This window comes from Zootermopsis nevadensis, unplaced genomic scaffold, assembly GCF_977971745.1.
Source record: "Zootermopsis nevadensis isolate Lab colony 2312 unplaced genomic scaffold, Znev_1.0 Znev_ptg000016l, whole genome shotgun sequence".
In the NCBI taxonomy this organism is placed as follows: domain Eukaryota; kingdom Metazoa; phylum Arthropoda; class Insecta; order Blattodea; family Termopsidae; genus Zootermopsis; species Zootermopsis nevadensis.
The window spans coordinates 4,353,204-4,371,855 of NW_028259148.1; the positions used below are offsets into that span (position 1 = coordinate 4,353,204).

Consider the following 18,652-nt stretch of genomic DNA (forward strand, 5'->3'; position numbering starts at 1 on the left):
GCCTCCGTCATCAGGGCGATGAAGATTTCTGACTTCTGGGTTGTTGCGCTGTGTAGTCTGGTCGATGTTAACCAACGTTTCGGAGGCCATACTGCCTCCGTCATCAGGGCGATGAAGATTTCTGACTTCTGGGTTGTTGCGCTGTGTAGTCTGGTCGATGTTAACCAACGTTTCAGAGGTCATACTGCCTCCGTCATCAGGGCGATGAGTATGAAGATTTCTGTCTTCTGGGTTGTTGCGCTGTATAGTCTGGACGATGTTAACCAACGTTTCGGAGGTCATACTGCCTCCATCATCAGGGCGATGAGTATGAAGATTTCTGTCTTCTGGGTTGTTGCGCTGTGTAGTCTGGTCGATGTTAACCAACGTTTCAGAGGTCATACTGCCTCCGTCATCAGGGCGATGAGTATGAAGATTTCTGACTTCTGGGTTGTTGCGCTGTGTAGTCTGGTCGATGTTAACCAACGTTTCGGAGGTCATACTGCCTCCATCATCAGGGCGATGAGTATGAAGATTTCTGTCTTCTGGGTTGTTGCGCTGTATAGTCTGGACGATGTTAACCAACGTTTCAGAGGTCATACTGCCTCCGTCATCAGGGCGATGAGTATGAAGATTTCTGTCTTCTGGGTTGTTGCGCTGTGTAGTCTGGTCGATGTTAACCAACGTTTCAGAGGTCATACTGCCTCCGTCATCAGGGCGATGAGTATGAAGATTTCTGTCTTCTGGGTTGTTGCGCTGTGTAGTCTGGTCGATGTTAACCAACGTTTCAGAGGTCATACTGCCTCCGTCATCAGGGCGATGAGTATGAAGATTTCTGTCTTCTGGGTTGTTGCGCTGTATAGTCTGGACGATGTTAACCAACGTTTCGGAGGTCATACTGCCTCCATCATCAGGGCGATGAGTATGAAGATTTCTGTCTTCTGGGTTGTTGCGCTGTATAGTCTGGACGATGTTAACCAACGTTTCAGAGGTCATACTGCCTCCGTCATCAGGGCGATGAGTATGAAGATTTCTGTCTTCTGGGTTGTTGCGCTGTATAGTCTGGACGATGTTAACCAACGTTTCGGAGGTCATACTGCCTCCGTCATCAGGGCGATGAGTATGAAGATTTCTGTCTTCTGGGTTGTTGCGCTGTATAGTCTGGACGATGTTAACCAACGTTTCGGAGGTCATACTGCCTCCATCATCAGGGCGATGAGTATGAAGATTTCTGTCTTCTGGGTTGTTGCGCTGTATAGTCTGGACGATGTTAACCAACGTTTCGGAGGTCATACTGCCTCCGTCATCAGGGCGATGAGTATGAAGATTTCTGTCTTCTGGGTTGTTGCGCTGTGTAGTCTGGTCGATGTTAACCAACGTTTCAGAGGCCATACTGCCTCCGTCATCAGGGCGATGAAGATTTCTGACTTCTGGGTTGTTGCGCTGTGTAGTCTGGTCGATGTTAACCAACGTTTCGGAGGCCATACTGCCTCCGTCATCAGGGCGATGAAGATTTCTGACTTCTGGGTTGTTGCGCTGTGTAGTCTGGTCGATGTTAACCAACGTTTCAGAGGTCATACTGCCTCCGTCATCAGGGCGATGAGTATGAAGATTTCTGTCTTCTGGGTTGTTGCGCTGTATAGTCTGGACGATGTTAACCAACGTTTCGGAGGTCATACTGCCTCCGTCATCAGGGCGATGAGTATGAAGATTTCTGTCTTCTGGGTTGTTGCGCTGTGTAGTCTGGTCGATGTTAACCAACGTTTCAGAGGCCATACTGCCTCCGTCATCAGGGCGATGAAGATTTCTGACTTCTGGGTTGTTGCGCTGTGTAGTCTGGTCGATGTTAACCAACGTTTCAGAGGTCATACTGCCTCCGTCATCAGGGCGATGAGTATGAAGATTTCTGTCGTCTGGGTTGTTGCGCTGTATAGTCTGGACGATGTTAACCAACGTTTCGGAGGTCATACTGCCTCCGTCATCAGGGCGATGAGTATGAAGATTTCTGTCTTCTGGGTTGTTGCGCTGTGTAGTCTGGTCGATGTTAACCAACGTTTCGGAGGCCATACTGCCTCCGTCATCAGGGCGATGAAGATTTCTGACTTCTGGGTTGTTGCGCTGTGTAGTCTGGTCGATGTTAACCAACGTTTCAGAGGTCATACTGCCTCCGTCATCAGGGCGATGAGTATGAAGATTTCTGTCTTCTGGGTTGTTGCGCTGTATAGTCTGGACGATGTTAACCAACGTTTCGGAGGTCATACTGCCTCCGTCATCAGGGCGATGAGTATGAAGATTTCTGTCTTCTGGGTTGTTGCGCTGTATAGTCTGGACGATGTTAACCAACGTTTCGGAGGTCATACTGCCTCCATCATCAGGGCGATGAGTATGAAGATTTCTGTCTTCTGGGTTGTTGCGCTGTATAGTCTGGACGATGTTAACCAACGTTTCAGAGGTCATACTGCCTCCGTCATCAGGGCGATGAGTATGAAGATTTCTGTCTTCTGGGTTGTTGCGCTGTATAGTCTGGACGATGTTAACCAACGTTTCGGAGGTCATACTGCCTCCGTCATCAGGGCGATGAGTATGAAGATTTCTGTCTTCTGGGTTGTTGCGCTGTATAGTCTGGACGATGTTAACCAACGTTTCGGAGGTCATACTGCCTCCATCATCAGGGCGATGAGTATGAAGATTTCTGTCTTCTGGGTTGTTGCGCTGTATAGTCTGGACGATGTTAACCAACGTTTCGGAGGTCATACTGCCTCCGTCATCAGGGCGATGAGTATGAAGATTTCTGTCTTCTGGGTTGTTGCGCTGTGTAGTCTGGTCGATGTTAACCAACGTTTCAGAGGCCATACTGCCTCCGTCATCAGGGCGATGAAGATTTCTGACTTCTGGGTTGTTGCGCTGTGTAGTCTGGTCGATGTTAACCAACGTTTCGGAGGCCATACTGCCTCCGTCATCAGGGCGATGAAGATTTCTGACTTCTGGGTTGTTGCGCTGTGTAGTCTGGTCGATGTTAACCAACGTTTCAGAGGTCATACTGCCTCCGTCATCAGGGCGATGAGTATGAAGATTTCTGTCTTCTGGGTTGTTGCGCTGTATAGTCTGGACGATGTTAACCAACGTTTCGGAGGTCATACTGCCTCCGTCATCAGGGCGATGAGTATGAAGATTTCTGTCTTCTGGGTTGTTGCGCTGTGTAGTCTGGTCGATGTTAACCAACGTTTCAGAGGCCATACTGCCTCCGTCATCAGGGCGATGAAGATTTCTGACTTCTGGGTTGTTGCGCTGTGTAGTCTGGTCGATGTTAACCAACGTTTCAGAGGTCATACTGCCTCCGTCATCAGGGCGATGAGTATGAAGATTTCTGTCGTCTGGGTTGTTGCGCTGTATAGTCTGGACGATGTTAACCAACGTTTCGGAGGTCATACTGCCTCCGTCATCAGGGCGATGAGTATGAAGATTTCTGTCTTCTGGGTTGTTGCGCTGTGTAGTCTGGTCGATGTTAACCAACGTTTCAGAGGTCATACTGCCTCCGTCATCAGGGCGATGAAGATTTCTGTCTTCTGGGTTGTTGCGCTGTGTAATCTGGTCGATGTTTACCAACGTTTCAGAGGTAATCAGGGCGATGAATATTCATCAGAAATCTTCATACTCGCCGCTGTGAAAACCTCAAATCTTACGTGAAGAATTGTGTTTTCTTCGCGGTACGGACTGAATTATTAAATATTATATAGACGAGTTTCCGCTTCAAAGGAAATAAAAAACTAAATAACCACAATGCCTTCACTCTTACTGTATCCTTACCAGAAGGACAAGCGATCATTACCTGGGGGCCTTCTAACTATAAGATTCTCTTTCTCTCACTCAAAATAATTTTGCTTCAGAAGGGTTGGTGGACATTGCTGTGTAACACGTAATTTCCTTCTTAACGCTTCGTCTGAAATGTAGATGAGCGAACTGCAGCCACATGTTTCTGTAATTCTTTCCCAGAACAAGACCGAATCCGCTTAAAGTTGTGGAGAGAATTCGATGTCTTGCAGGCTACCGTCTACTCTCGGGGAGAAATGAACTGGATTTACGCAGCTGCAGGTCGACAGAGCATTAGACCGATAGCGTTAAGCCTCCTATAAAGGGGCAGAGACCACCACTGCCGCGTAGGAGGTACGCAACATTTGTTGGCAAGAACTTCTTGTTCGTAAATACAACCGAAGGGGATAAGAACAATTCTTCTCTTTACATCTCAGTACATTCTTTGCACTGTTACATAAAAACACTTTTTTTTTGCAGGGTTCTTTCCAGATAAATATACGAGCATGATCCATCTCCGAAACTCAGTCATTTCGAACTATAGTTGAGTTTTATTTTTGTGATACTGAGCATACTAATCTATTAACAATCACGCGTTATGCTAAATACTGCAGTAAAATTGGGAACACGAGAACATTTTTCTGCAACATAATTACGACTAACATAATTTTGATGGGGTTGTGGCTGTCGTATTTTGTGGAAACTGGGTGTAAAATAATCTTCTTTCTATTTATTAGTATCACATGAACAAACTCTATTATACATATAATAAATGTTCCAGAATGTGAAGTTCAATATTTTTGCACGTAATGCTGGTAAACCTGTCTCCTCTGAGAACCCTGCAATAGTAATAATGACACTGAACGTCGGAGGGTAAAAATAAAAGCAATTAGACACGTAAAATCCCTGTTCTAGTATTCAGGGCAGAGACTGAAATTCTCCATTCTCAAGCTACGCTGAAAAGTTCTAATGGCATCAACGGTCATATATATTTAAACAAGGGTCATCGAGTGTGATGTTACGTGAGGCGATCGACTAGTCACACACTGCAGGTAACATTCTAGCCTCTTTTTTTTTAAATAGAAAAGTTTTCCGTCAAGAATGACAGAAAAATCGATTGTACTCGAAAACAAACTTTTATTGAAACGTCTAGCAAAGCGACGCGTGATAATTAAAATCACTGCTTAATTAAAGGGTATAGTACGAATTGTTCCTGGTGTAAAGGTTCCCAGACAGTGCCCACTCGTCCTTCGGATAAAATTATGTTGAAGAGAAGGTAAGTGGGGACGGTAGAGTGATGAGTAGCGGGTTGCTTAATGTTACGAACAAAGGCAAGAATTTGAACAGGATTCTACTGCATTTGATCCGAGTTCTCATATTAGTCTTTGGATGAATATTAATCTTATTGATTTCAAATTAAGGAAAATGCGATGGGCGGAGAATGTGGCATGCACGGTAAAACACCAAAGATAGGTATTTATTATTATTATTTATTTAGTGTTCTGTCTGAGGACAGGTCCATATGAAGAGGATCCTTCCATCCTTTTCTCGGACTGGGACCTGTTCATATACGTTCTTTGCAGATGATCCAGAAGTGGTTTGCCATTGCCTTCTTCTGTGTGTGAATGGAGTAATTGTTGGGATGCCACGGAAAAACCGGGGAAGCCTCCGGAGGAAAACTCCGTGTTGCCTAGACCACGGCCTTGCCCAACACAAGTTATAAATTCGGGCACCGCCGGGAATCGAACCCGAGACCCCAGGATTACAAGGCCAGCGTTCAAGCCAGGGGACAAGGTTTTTTGCATTTTCTTTTCTGAACGACATGAAGCCTTCAACTGTTACTAATTGTAATATAGAATAATTATTATTTATATTAAATTCATCCTTCACGTCTTTATTACAAGTCGTCATTTCAGGCCACAGTATTTATTTTGAATTTCTACTTTTTAATATTATCATACATGTAGGGGAATAACAGTGCTTAGAAGACGTACTCCACTTTACAATAAAGCAGCGTGAGCCGAGATTGTCAGCTTGAGAAAGATAAAAGCTGAAAATTTCTAACGCTCCTTTCTTTAAGAGCAGTGTTCTTTTCACCTTTTATTGTGAAAAGGAGGGTAAAGGGATGAGTTGAATTGGTGAAAGGGGTTGGAGGTGAAATTCTCATCATTGTCGCTGCGTCTTTTTACGAGTGGGAGCTTGAGGTATAGAAGGGTTTGTGTTCAGGGAGAACGCTGGGTCTGGTGATGGAAGAGAAGAGGGGGCTTTCAATAATTCAGGGTCTAGTCAGCGGTCCATTAAGCTGCTCTATCAAACATTTAACCTTTCCCTGTGGCAGAAGGCGGTGTCAGTCCATTGCTACGCGTAGGTAGTTTCACACGACCGGACCATTTTTCGTAAAAATCCTATTTGTCTCAATTGCAGTATTTGAATATCATCGATATTTACGATAATTAGAAATATTTGCGAACATGCATCGTGGAATGTTTGAACATCACGAAGGCACTGAAAAAAACCCACGAAAGCCTCAGGATAATGGTTCAAGCCGCAAACATATTATAGAGTACCCCATTTTACTCAGTCATATCTGTGGCAGTGAAGACGTTGGATGGTTATACTAAAAGAAAAATATCTGCGAGCCTGAGCTACGTCACAATAAGAAGGAAAGGGTAGATGATATCGTTTCCCCTACCTCGCTTCGATTTCTTTTGAATACGATAATGAAACTTTGGGTTCCAAATAATAATAATAATAATAACAGTCAGTATAGTGACTAGCTACGTGCTGGACGGCCGGGGTTCGATCCCCAACGGGGGCAGAGGATTTTTCCTCTAGCCTCTGCTTCTAGACCGGCTCTGGGGCCCACCCAGCCTCCTCTACAATGGGTACCGGGGTCCTTTCCCGGGGGTAAAGCCGGCTGGGGCGTGATGCTGACCACTCACCCCCATCTAGTGCCGGGGTCAAGAATGAGTAGGAGCTATACCTTCACTCCCCCCAAGCGCCTACATGGCGTATAGTGGGACAAACTTTACTTTACTTACACATCTGTAAACTAAAATCCTGTATGTATAGTTATGTATTCGAAGAATGGGAATATTTTACCTGAAATCACTGTTTAACGGAGTATGTTTCGTTTTTTTATATAAAATACGATAAAATGACATTTTAGAACAAACGATCTTAATGGACGCTGAAAATGCTAATTTTTCCATTTTTTTTTCTAACTTCACGCATAATTAATTGTAATCACTCAGATACATGTTAAAATGACAGTTTGTCACTGACAGAACGAAAATTGGATTTTTGAAACATGTTTCATCACTTTTCTGTACTAGATCTACTTTTTTTTATAAGAAAGTACTGATGAAAAGATGCAAATACTAAACAAATTTCGTACCTGAACGTTGAACTGGCCATTATAATGAAGACCAGAATAAATAACACCTCAAAGCAAGTCTTAACTTGATAATAGCGAGTTTAGATTTTTAAATCGTTTGTGTACTTAAGCCTACTTCACTCCTTTTCTCTCGGGAACAAATAAACTGTCAAAGAGGGATTAAAAGAAACATCTCAGAAGCATGAAAGGAATCTTGAATGTATCGTCAAGTAGGAGGAAATTCAACGACGACAAATGTGGAGATGAAAAGACGAGTTTCAATGCACGAACGCGGACGAACTTTCAAAGAATTCAAAGCACGCCGAGCTGCTTGATACGGCCTGTCAGTTAGAATAGGCATATTTGTTTATTTTCTGTGTTTGTGTTATAACACTTCCTTCCCTTTTGTGTGTTTTTATTATGTTGAAGGGAGGACTTGAAATGATTTGACGTGCTATGTAAAACACTGAGCTCGCCATTGTCACCGACACTCGCCATGGTATTATAAAACAGAATTTTTTTTTGTGATGTCACGCTATAAATACGGTAACAATTATTAACATCCCTTTTTGCAGATTTTGTTAAATTACAAACAGCTGGGTACACAAAATGAGACAAATATACATTTCTGTACAGGTGGGTGGAGAAGTCTGAACAGTTAGGGGCCTTATAATGTATTGATATGTCCTTCAAGAGATATTAAGCAGGATGAGGTGGGTAGGCATTTATTACGAAGAGGAGAAATGAGAAATACGTACATTTTCTTGTATAAAACCGAAGAAAATCGTACGGGTGGTCTGTGAAGATGGCCGCCTTCTGGGTTCTTGCGACGTGTAGTCTGATAGCAGCGTACCGACGTTTCAGATGATGGAGGCAGCAAGTATCTCTGAAACGTCGGCAAACTTATACCAGACCACACGGCCCAGCAACTCAGAAAACAACCATCTTTATATTCGCCGCTCCGAATTCTGAAACCTAGAGTGACCTAAGAGTGGAAGGGAGGATAATATTAAAATGGACCTTAATGAATAGATTAAATGGAGACGGCAGAAAATGACGTCCTCATAAAAGTCTCAGTATACACAATGAATGAATGAATAAATGAATTGATGTCGAATGGCGTAGCGCAAATTCTAGAGAACAGCAGATACCAAACAGGCCTAATATTGAATTACCTTAACTAGACTAGAACAAGGAATGGCTAGGATTTTTGGAAAGAATGGTTAAAGACCAAATCCGGATGCTGGTATAACGATGTAAAGCTATCATGGAGGTCCGTCAAAATGCGGGAAGGAACAGCGTTAATCCTTGATCTCAATAGGTTATGCCGTTGGATTCAACCGGCTATGAATATAGTTCACTAGTGGGCTGTTGTGAACACGATAATGTATATTATTCGTGTCTGAATCATTTATCCTGATGATTTGCTGACCACAGGTTCCACAACGGCCCTCGGAAGTTGAGTGAAGCTATGCGTGATTCCATGAGCAAAGACCCCGTGGCCCCTGTCCTGTGGGAACCCCACCTGACTGCCCTGGACCGTCGAGTCAAGATCATCCTTCAAGGCGTCAGAGACTGCATTGCCAAAGACGACGTCGTGGATGCCATTGTCCAGAATGACGTCTCCTAGCGCCGAGCTTCTAACCCGCGCAGGCCAAGGAAGAAAGACCGCGTATATAAGAGACTTCCTCAACTGGAAACCTTTCAAGATTATCATCCTGGAGTCGACATTATTGCTTGGTTGTGACTTAAAAGTTTAAACATAACAGACTAATCAACATGTATACTAGAATCCTAAATCAATAACCGCGAAGAACTTCTGAAGTTTACTGTGAATCAATTAATTTAACTAATGGACTTAAACATGTAAATAATTTTATGTGTGCGTTGATTCTGGGGATGAAATCCAACAGCTGTTGTGATAAGGGCTTTAATTGTAAATAAAATGATTGGGACTTTCCTTTCCCAAAGATGTTTAAACGAACGCTTAACGTCTGTTTCCGGTAGCTTCTCAGGCTTTTATATATTAAATACCTTGCTCCATTAACTCTACGGAACAGAGTACTCCTTGGCAAGCTGATACTTGAAATTCTCTGTCTTTATTAGAACACGAAGACCCACAACCGCCCCTCACAAGTGACGTTTCGAGTGCTCAGAGTGCACTGAGTAGTATCATAGAAGCAGAACGACGTTTCAGAGGAATTAAACACCTCTGAAACGTCGGCCTTCTTCAGCCCATAACAAGACGGCTTCAAAGTAAAACATTGCTTACTGCATTTCAAATGCTTCCTTGACTGTGCGTCAGAAACAATTCCCTAACATGCGAACGGAGAGGCGATTTCTAAAGGCAACGAAACGAACTGCGGGGGTCAGCGCTCGCTACTCTGGTCTGAAAATTTAAATTCTGTGAATAATTGCTTTCAGCGTATTTAAAGGGTTTCTGTTAGCTTGGAGTAACATTTTCGAGCTAACTTTTGTGAAACTCTTGAGACTAAATTTTCTCTTTGTTTAGCTGTCGCTGGTGAGACAAAATGTGCCGGCATTTTCATCCTTCAACTAAACGCGAGGACAGCGGAAATGGATTTAGTGTGAACCATCGCCATAATACGGTTTCCGATGCAGAAAGTTGTACAGTTGTTGTTTAGTCGTAATGAAAAGTAATTCTAGTAAGAAGTAGGATTGTACGTGCTTCATCTTGGCGATGATCGTCTTCGTATTACCATGTTTGTAACAAATCCATTTAGCTAGCTTCATATATGTTATACGTGCAAGTCATCTTGGAACTCGGTCTGTCCGATCGCCTCAAGTTCACGCTAACAGGCGTTCTTTTAATTCTTATGAAAACAATTTTATCCAGCCTAGAATAATCGTACAAACACGGTTCGTCGACACTTAACTGAACAAATACTACATTTCTTTCTACAAGACATTCTTTTTCCCATAGCCAACTGAACAAATGGACCGTAACTCGAGTCATAGGAAAGTACTTCTCAGTTTAGTTTCCAAATTTTCCGCCAGTTGCGTTGAAGTTGCGGTAGTTTTCTTTTTCCAAGAGTGCACTACGCGATATGACTTCGCATGGTTTGTTCAATTTCGATTGATTGAAAGTGAAGTTAAAGTTGAGTTGGAGTTTCCAGTTTCTTTGGTGTACACTCGGCTTAAGACGTCTGTCATAAAGATATCTGTCTGTTGCTGTCAAACTTTCCGATAAAATTCATAGCAAATAAATAATTTCGTATCGTACCGAAATTATGAGTTTAAAGTTACTTTGAACTGTCTCATTTCGGATACTATGAGACCAAGAGTAAAATTTCTTGTGTTTGTGAAATACGTGCGGTGAAATTGGGTCACATCTGAAAATAAAACGTGGTTCGTGGGTGTGGTTGTTCTTGCAACCATCTGCAAGATGACACGAGGTTAATTTGATCTACTCGGCACCTCTTTCTCAAACATCCTCAATCTGCGTCCTAAATGTGAGGTAAGTGGTAACATTTCATAGACGTAAAGAGCCAGTTACATTTAGTTTTAAGCGTTTTAATATTTAAGTTTGTTGATAGGAATTGAGATGGTGAAAGATCTTTAACAGACTGTTAGCAAACATTCCCCGAATACAATGACTTCTCAGTTTCTTAGTGGATATTATTTTTATATCTTCAGCTAGTGGCCCCATTTATCAGCTGTCAGCATGGACAAGTTTCAAGCTCTGTTTGCGCAGGCCTTATTAGTATGTACACAGTTTACATTATTTGTACAAGTAACAATATTTGTGTCTCTTAACAGCAGAAATCCATGTATGTATTCACGTAAACTGTCGGTTACTCTCGTCCGATTTTAACCAGAACTGTAATGTATCGACAGATTTTAGTAAAACACCCCAATATAAAATTTAATTAAATTCCACTCAACGTTTCGGGTTATAACACGTGGACAGACATACGTCATTGCGACCCTAACAGGCGCATTCTGCAAAGGTCACGTCGCTGAAAGGGAGACAGACCTACCCGGAGTACGGCACCCTTGTATTTCAATGAGAGGTGAGATGGTCTTACAATTTGGGAATTGTTCGTGGACCTATATATAGCAACTTCTCGGAGCATGTGACGTAACTTTTAACAAATCATCACAAGTTTACAGATTCTTATAATGACGACGTTGATGACATTAATACGAAGAAACTATTGATCACCATATCAGGATATCGCGTTCTGGCAAGGGATGAATACAATACGACATTATAAAGTCTGTACACATCTGAATGATTCAATATGCAAGACATTAGGCATTGAAACAACATAAAACTGGTATTCCCACATCTCTAAGTCTGCATGTAAACATGAAGACACAACAGTAATATGGAATCAATGTTTACATACAGAAAGAGAGACTCAATTATTAAAAACAAGCGAAATCAAATTTCCTTACTGAAAAATGTAGGAATGAATACGTAACACAAAAGGAATAAAAAAAACATCTAATATAGCGAATGTTTCGTTATACCGGTAATCATTGGAACCACAGAAAATGTAACGAAATATCTAACAAATATCTTGAACAATACCAGGAAAGCATTCGACATATTTTTACCCCCATGAACCAAAGAATTTTAATCTACCATAATTTCGAATTTAATTCATGCTACTGACAGCTGTTTGAGATCTAATGCGTATACACCTAGTCACGTTCATTATCGATTCCTGAATTTCGTCATGCCATCAGATAAACCGAAGAGTAATTAACTAATCGTTAATTGAATCATCGTGTCTATATGGAGAATCAGCATAATAATCAATATTGGTGTCTGCGTCAAAGGATATTATAATTAATAGAATTTTCAACAAATCGCAAATACAAAATTGCAAATACAGAGGTCGTTGGTTGCGGGAAACAGCAGAGCATAGAACACATGTTATATTTTTAAGGCCTAATTCTTTGATGTTAGGTAAGAAAGTCTTAAGCCAATGCAGATTGTACTTAAATTAAAGCCTTCTTCCGAGAAACAAAATTATCACTTACTGCTCAGCCTACTGAGCTCTTTAAAATTCAGTGGTAACTATATGTACCACCTGCATTAATAAACAACAACTATTTATTTTACCTATAGAATGAGTGTTTCATATTATTCTCAGAATAAACAGCGATTATTTATTTAAATAGCATTAACCAGTTGATATTTGTAATTTATACGTGTTGTGATTTCTTTGAGGTGAAAATTGAATTTTTAAATATTACGTAGACTAGCTTAGAATCTCAAACAGTTAAGCAGTTGCTGGTCTACGAACACTTATGAACGAATTTGTACTCGTGCCAATGATAATTTTAACTGTCCATAGCAGAAGACAGGTAAAAAAGAAATATTTGCTATAAGTTACTGTCAATCCACATAAAATTTAATTTAAAATTTCCTAACTTTTATATGTACAATTAAATCAGAAATCAGTCTGAATTTAAATTATAACATTTGGTATGACAGAACTGCTCTAAAAAAATTATTAGAACAACGCTAAAAAAAGCCTAAAACGTCTTTATCCATAAATTCCATTCATGTTAAAATATTTATTCTTGTATTATTTAACGACCTTATATTAAGTTGATAAGTTACTTAGCTTTGACTGTGATGGAAGGAGGAATATTAAATGCATACAAATACGAAAACAAATATCATTGGCTTGTTTGAAAGGTACATTCCCTTTAGCTTGAGGTAAGCTTTTAGGTCTAATATCATTACTATCATAAATATACAGCACACTGTCTATTAGAGGAAATGCCTTGCCCGATATTCGCCTGAAGAACACAAGTCTCCATGAATGCGAGTCTTGACGGCAAAACTGTGTTTGTTTGCGGTCTTAGTGGAACTTCACGTCGTGAATTTCACTTCATTTGCATAATCGTTGCATAAAAAGTAAATTAAATAGTTTACACAAGCTAAGCACACATAAGTGCCTATTAAGAGATAGAAATAAAGACCATTAGTGTCGTCTGAGGGCAGAATAAATACCAGTGTTATTAAGCACGCCACTAATGGGGGACTGTCGCCATATCTCTCTGAGCACTGTGTGCAATGCTACGTATTAATTTTGAAATATTATATACGTTATGTGAGCGTATGAGTAGCCCTAATTAAGACAGACTTTATACTTGAGAGGAAAATTATGCGGATGTAAGATGCTTTTTTGCCAAATTAATCACTGTTCATAGAATCCAGACTGCAGAAATCAGTATGTTCAAGGCATAAATTATGAACTCTACATTTATTCATATATATGTGACTGTCGTTATAAGCGGGTGTTTCGTTCTTACGTATTACCGCTCACATCTAAAACGCGTAACACGCGAAACGTGTTAGTTTTCCCGTGGATTCTCAGAGTGATACACCACGACAGGCCTTAATTTGTTGTCCGCAGAGTAAAAATGGCGAGGCATCACTGAAACCGCGGATAGTCTATTGATAATCCTCATGGTACTGAATTAAAGCCGTGTATATGAGAAAAATCGGTTAGCGAAAGCGCGTATGACGAGAGTCACCTGTACTGAGACCACTTAAAGGCAATGGTAGGTCGTGATTAAAACATGATCGTTACCCCATTTTCTTTTTTAAAGAAAGAATTATCAATTGGATACCAGTAAACATTTTTTTTTGTATTAATAAAAGCCAAACGTATATGAAGCAACTAAAAAAACACGATCTAAAATTTTCCTTCGTTTAAAATTATTTTTTAAAGAAATTGTGCTTAACATTTTATGCATTCAGACAAGAAGACTGAAATGCCAAACCAACCAACGTAAAATAAGAATATTTTGTACGCCCTTTATACGTCTAATGCCCATCTACGTGAATCACGCTTACGAGCTGAACTAGCCGTAAATTAGTGAAATCTGCTGGAATTATTGGAAACGTTCTATAACACAGACTGGTCTAGCGGTTAGAACGCTGGCCTTGTAATCCTGGGGTCTCGGGTTCGATTCCCGGCGGTGCCCGAATTTATAACTTGTGTTGGGCAAGGCCGTGGTCTAGGCAACACGGAGTTTTCCTCCGTGGCATCCCAACAATTACTCCATTCACACACAAAAGAAGGCAATGGCAAACCACTTCTGGATCATCTGCCAAGAACGTATATGAACAGGTCCCAGTCCGAGAAAAGGATGGAAGGATCCTGTTCATATGGACCTGTCGTCAGACAGAACACTAATAATAATAATAATAATAATAATAACACAGACTAAATGCTGAAACAATTTTGGAAAGTCTAAGACATATGCACTAACGCTTAATTTAATTTATAACCATACATCACCGTACGGCCCAATTTTCGATTCCACCTCAGACGTTTGTTTGTCCGCCATGTTAGTATTGCCGATTGTAGGCTTAGCCCCATTGACATAACGTCCATACCAAATTCCGTTCAAATCCGACCAGCGGTTCACGAGTTGAATCATGCGGACAGACAGACGGACATCGTGAAAAGAACGCATAATTGCAAACGGCGTTTTCCGTTCATAAAAGCGAGGAGAAAATAATGAACGAACGCACAGTGCAGTGCTAATTAGAGGTTAATGAACAAGTTTAACTGTAGCTACGGTGTGATTTCATTTGTTCGACACATAATTGCTGTATGTAGTCACCCACTGTGAAAACATTAACAGTGGATGATTAATTTGATAACCTCAAAAATCCCCTTCCTTTGTGCACTTCAACAGATTTTTAAATTATGATCGAAGTTTCAACATATTTATTAATCCATCACAGTTAAAAACAATAATTGAAACATTCCAGTAATAACGAGGCAAGTCCATCTTTGCAAGTTTCGAGAATATTATATGAACCGTCAAAGAATTCCTAATTTTAACCGAATCATTGAATGACTGCAAATAAATCATTTATACAATACTCTTATTTTGTATAAGATACATTATAAATACAGTGTTTCATCTTTTGAAGCCGGAGATCGTCTAAATAATATTTAAGAATTTAGTCCTTACCGCAAAGAAAACACAACTCTTCTCCATTACAAGGATCAACTGGTTAATGCTGTTTGGGGGAAATAATTATTATTTACAGTGAGGTTCGTTTGAAACCACAAGTAAAATGTTGGTGTACTCCAAAGAGTACGCCTTTCTAGCATTGTTCAGCAATGATCCTTTCGTAAACAATTTTTTCTAAGCCGTTGATAACGTCGTTAAATAAAACATAAATAAATCGCACGGCTTAGAATTAGAACTCACACCAAGATTGTTGGTCTCGTAATTTAATTTAATTTAATTTGAATTAAATAGATCTCAGGTGGTAGAAATGCAGATAGTGTACCAGGGTACTGCATAATTAAAGGGCAGACACACCCATTCAGCCATGCGATTAGAACAAGAAGGGTTATTCGTTAATTACAACGTGAAAGAGTTGAAAGCAAATATCCCACTTCGCTTATAATAAATTTACCTTCATTCTTTTAAACTCCTGTCAGCAGGAAACGGAGAAACTTGAGACATTCAACTGTCAGATCTTATTATATAATATAAAATGGGAGACTGGGAATTTACGATTAAGAAAAGTTGTGAAATCCAGCTAGTGGTGGAGGTTCGGTGGGGTTATTTAATTAAAACACAGTGAGGAGAAAATTAGAAAGAGTCGGGGGCATTTTAGACACTAGAAGGGGCAAACTTCCGGATTACTTGCCAGCAGATGCAGAGTTATCTGCAATTAAACAGAGGGGTAGTTTTCCTTTCCATTTTAAGTAAACAACAACTCTCAATTATTGTAGGACCTACACTTGAATGACTGCATTTGAATGCAGCTTGTTATTCTAGAGTCATGCAGTAATTTATTATTTTCTGTTAAGAATATGACAAAGCACATGGGGACATAAGGAAAGCCTACAAAATTTTGGTTTGAAATCGTGTAACAGCATTCCGGTTATGTTTCTTTAATAGGTTGTAACTAATTTTCAAAAACACATTTTAATTGATCACATGTAAAATCACATGGATCAACAAAACTCATTATCGAGAAAATTTAATTAAAAGCACGCTAGCAAACACTGTTTACTTTATGCTTGATTTTTCTACAGTGTCCTTCTGAACTAATGGGGTGACCTGTTTTATTCGTTGTCAGTTTCAATGGTTTCCTTACGTTAAAAATCTAAACCAAGTGGTAAAAAGCAGCACCTCCTTCATACAGTAAAAACACATAAAATAATAAAGTTCAAAATGCAGTAATTTAACTTCTTTATAATAAAGTGTGAAAGCGCTAAAATCAGCATTTGCAAGAAAACGAATCGATTGACAAAGAACAATAATCATTGCTATTAGATCTTCTACATAAGTAGCTAACGCACAAACCGACCTTGAACGCCATCTGTCCCAAAGACACCTGCACTTGTTTTGCAAGCCGTAATCTAAAAAACACGAGAAATAATGATGGAAGGAATTAGGCTAATTATGACTTACTTCCGCAGTCTTCACTGGATGTCTGTTTCAATAAACTAATCACAATTCTTAAGCTTCCAATCTTGATATAATGTGACTGTAAAACACTACGAGAAACACCACAAAACACAACTTTTTCACACAAAGCTCGTAGTCCGCGCTGTCTCGTTATCACGCCATCTTCGACTGCAGCTGAGTACCAACTTAGCCAAGCTAACGGCGCAAAATTTAAAACCATGCGATGCCAACATTTGTCAACAACATACGTTATTTTAGGTTAGTGGCCCCAACATCCAAGATCAGGAATACTTATCACAAACCATATTGGGAAATAAATATGTAGTATTTATCAAAACATAGAAAGGATTATTGATAAGAAAATTATTAATATAAAGCCAGGCATATTTTTAACTACATGTACACTCATTGATACAAATTTCTGTACCGAATAACAAAATCTACAACAGAAGTACCAAACGAATCCTATGAAATATATCTTCCTAAGATTAAATTAAGCAGCTGTGTTACAAATAAATCGTACCATGTATGCATAGCTCCAATACTTCTTTATTCTGCTTGAATCATTCCAAACTATCCCCATAACAGCATCAGATATTCAAAATTACGTACCAATATAATTGCGTTTTAGACTAAAAATCAGTAAATATATACATACAAGTACTTCATAAGGCCATTGATACACGGATCATAATCTAAAATCATTATTATAAACACCATCAAATAACGGTTTATAATTATTATTACGAATAATAGTAATAAAATTACCATTTAAATCGACAAAATTTAGCAATTATTATCATTTAATTGCTGTAATTTAATAATCACGTACTGTTTTCTCAAGATACAACTTAATATTATATGAACGCTCAAGTCTCATATTAGGCTATTCGTATACAGATTTTGTACGTATTTATTACTTCTCTCGTGCATGCTGCATATCCTGCCTATCTCAAACTTTTCCCTTCAGATGACATTACGGAATGCTGAATTTGGCGTTGTATTTATTTGGTATGTTTCACATTCACAGCTTGTTCACGAAAATTGCAAGGAATATCTGTTTACATAAAAAAATTATGAGCTAAAGGAGAACAGAATGCCCTGTGGATAGGATTATAATTTAACGAAATGTAAGCGGCAGATACATGGTTGCAGTATTCAAGGAAAAATTGTGGAATTTAATTTCTAAATGCCTGCTCTCGTAATAAAGAGCACCAAATAGAATAAGACATATATATATATATATATATAACAGGTATAATAAAAGAGGTCCCCAGAGAAAATGCCCTCCTTCGTACGTTGTTAATAATCTTCAGATTAAGATCATACGTTAGAACTTCTTATGGCACCTAGAAGGACGTCTCGTTACATAATAAGAAACACATCTCAAGACATGAATATATATGAGGGCAGGAAAAATTCTTAAACACTTTCAAATTGAGAATGATATTTTTAATTAACAGTCACTCTGCTCTTTATGACAACGTCTTAATTTCATCTAACAGATGTTGCAAATTATAAGAATGACCCAAGAGATAAATTTGAAACTGTCTTTTTGTAAAACATTTTTTTTTATAAATATAATGCAATATACCTGAAGTTCTTACGTTCAGCAAAATTAATTTTGAAAACATAAATAATTCTCAGTAAACTGGAAAAAAAAAAGAGTTGACTTTGAGGTTCTCACGTAGGTCACTCTGATTCAGTAGTTACTCCTGCCTTCAGAGGGTTAAATAAAAACATCAGAATGAATTTCTCTTGGAATTTATTGTTTCACAGCTTCAGACTATTAGCTTTCATGGCTATCGATAGACATATACTTCAAGCGCATAGCTTTTGATGTCTTTTCATTATCCGACGTCTGCCGTGTAAGCCTACTTAACGTTCTGAACTGAATGTGTAGTGTATTCTCTAAACTGATGACTGCATACGTAACGGCACGTATTTAAATGCAGGAAAAGTATAATAATATAGATGAAAATGTGAAGCAGTTTTCATCGAAATCCATGGCAAGTTGCGTATAATTCATTTTTAAAATCTGTGGTCTATTTA

General features: G+C 39.4%; 1 protein-coding gene and 1 long non-coding RNA gene across 4 annotated transcripts in view; one reads left to right on the forward strand and one right to left on the reverse strand.

The window, feature by feature from the left end:
* The window catches only part of LOC110834581 (extracellular serine/threonine protein CG31145), a 193,505-nt gene extending 184,356 nt beyond the window's left edge, over positions 1-9,149 (forward strand). For all 3 annotated transcript variants that reach the window (XM_087349849.1, XM_087349847.1, XM_087349848.1), the window contains exon 8: positions 8,603-9,149. In XM_087349849.1, coding sequence (XP_087205975.1) covers positions 8,603-8,795 — 193 coding nt within the window. In that variant the 3' untranslated portion in view covers positions 8,796-9,149. The remainder of the gene's footprint in view (positions 1-8,602) is intronic.
* LOC110834582 (uncharacterized) overlaps positions 1-16,780 on the reverse strand; it is a 163,861-nt gene extending 147,081 nt beyond the window's left edge. Inside the window, exon 1 of the long non-coding RNA XR_015535375.1 lies at positions 16,604-16,780. This is a non-coding gene — a long non-coding RNA (uncharacterized LOC110834582). The remainder of the gene's footprint in view (positions 1-16,603) is intronic.
* Between the last annotated feature and the right edge of the window lie 1,872 nt (positions 16,781-18,652).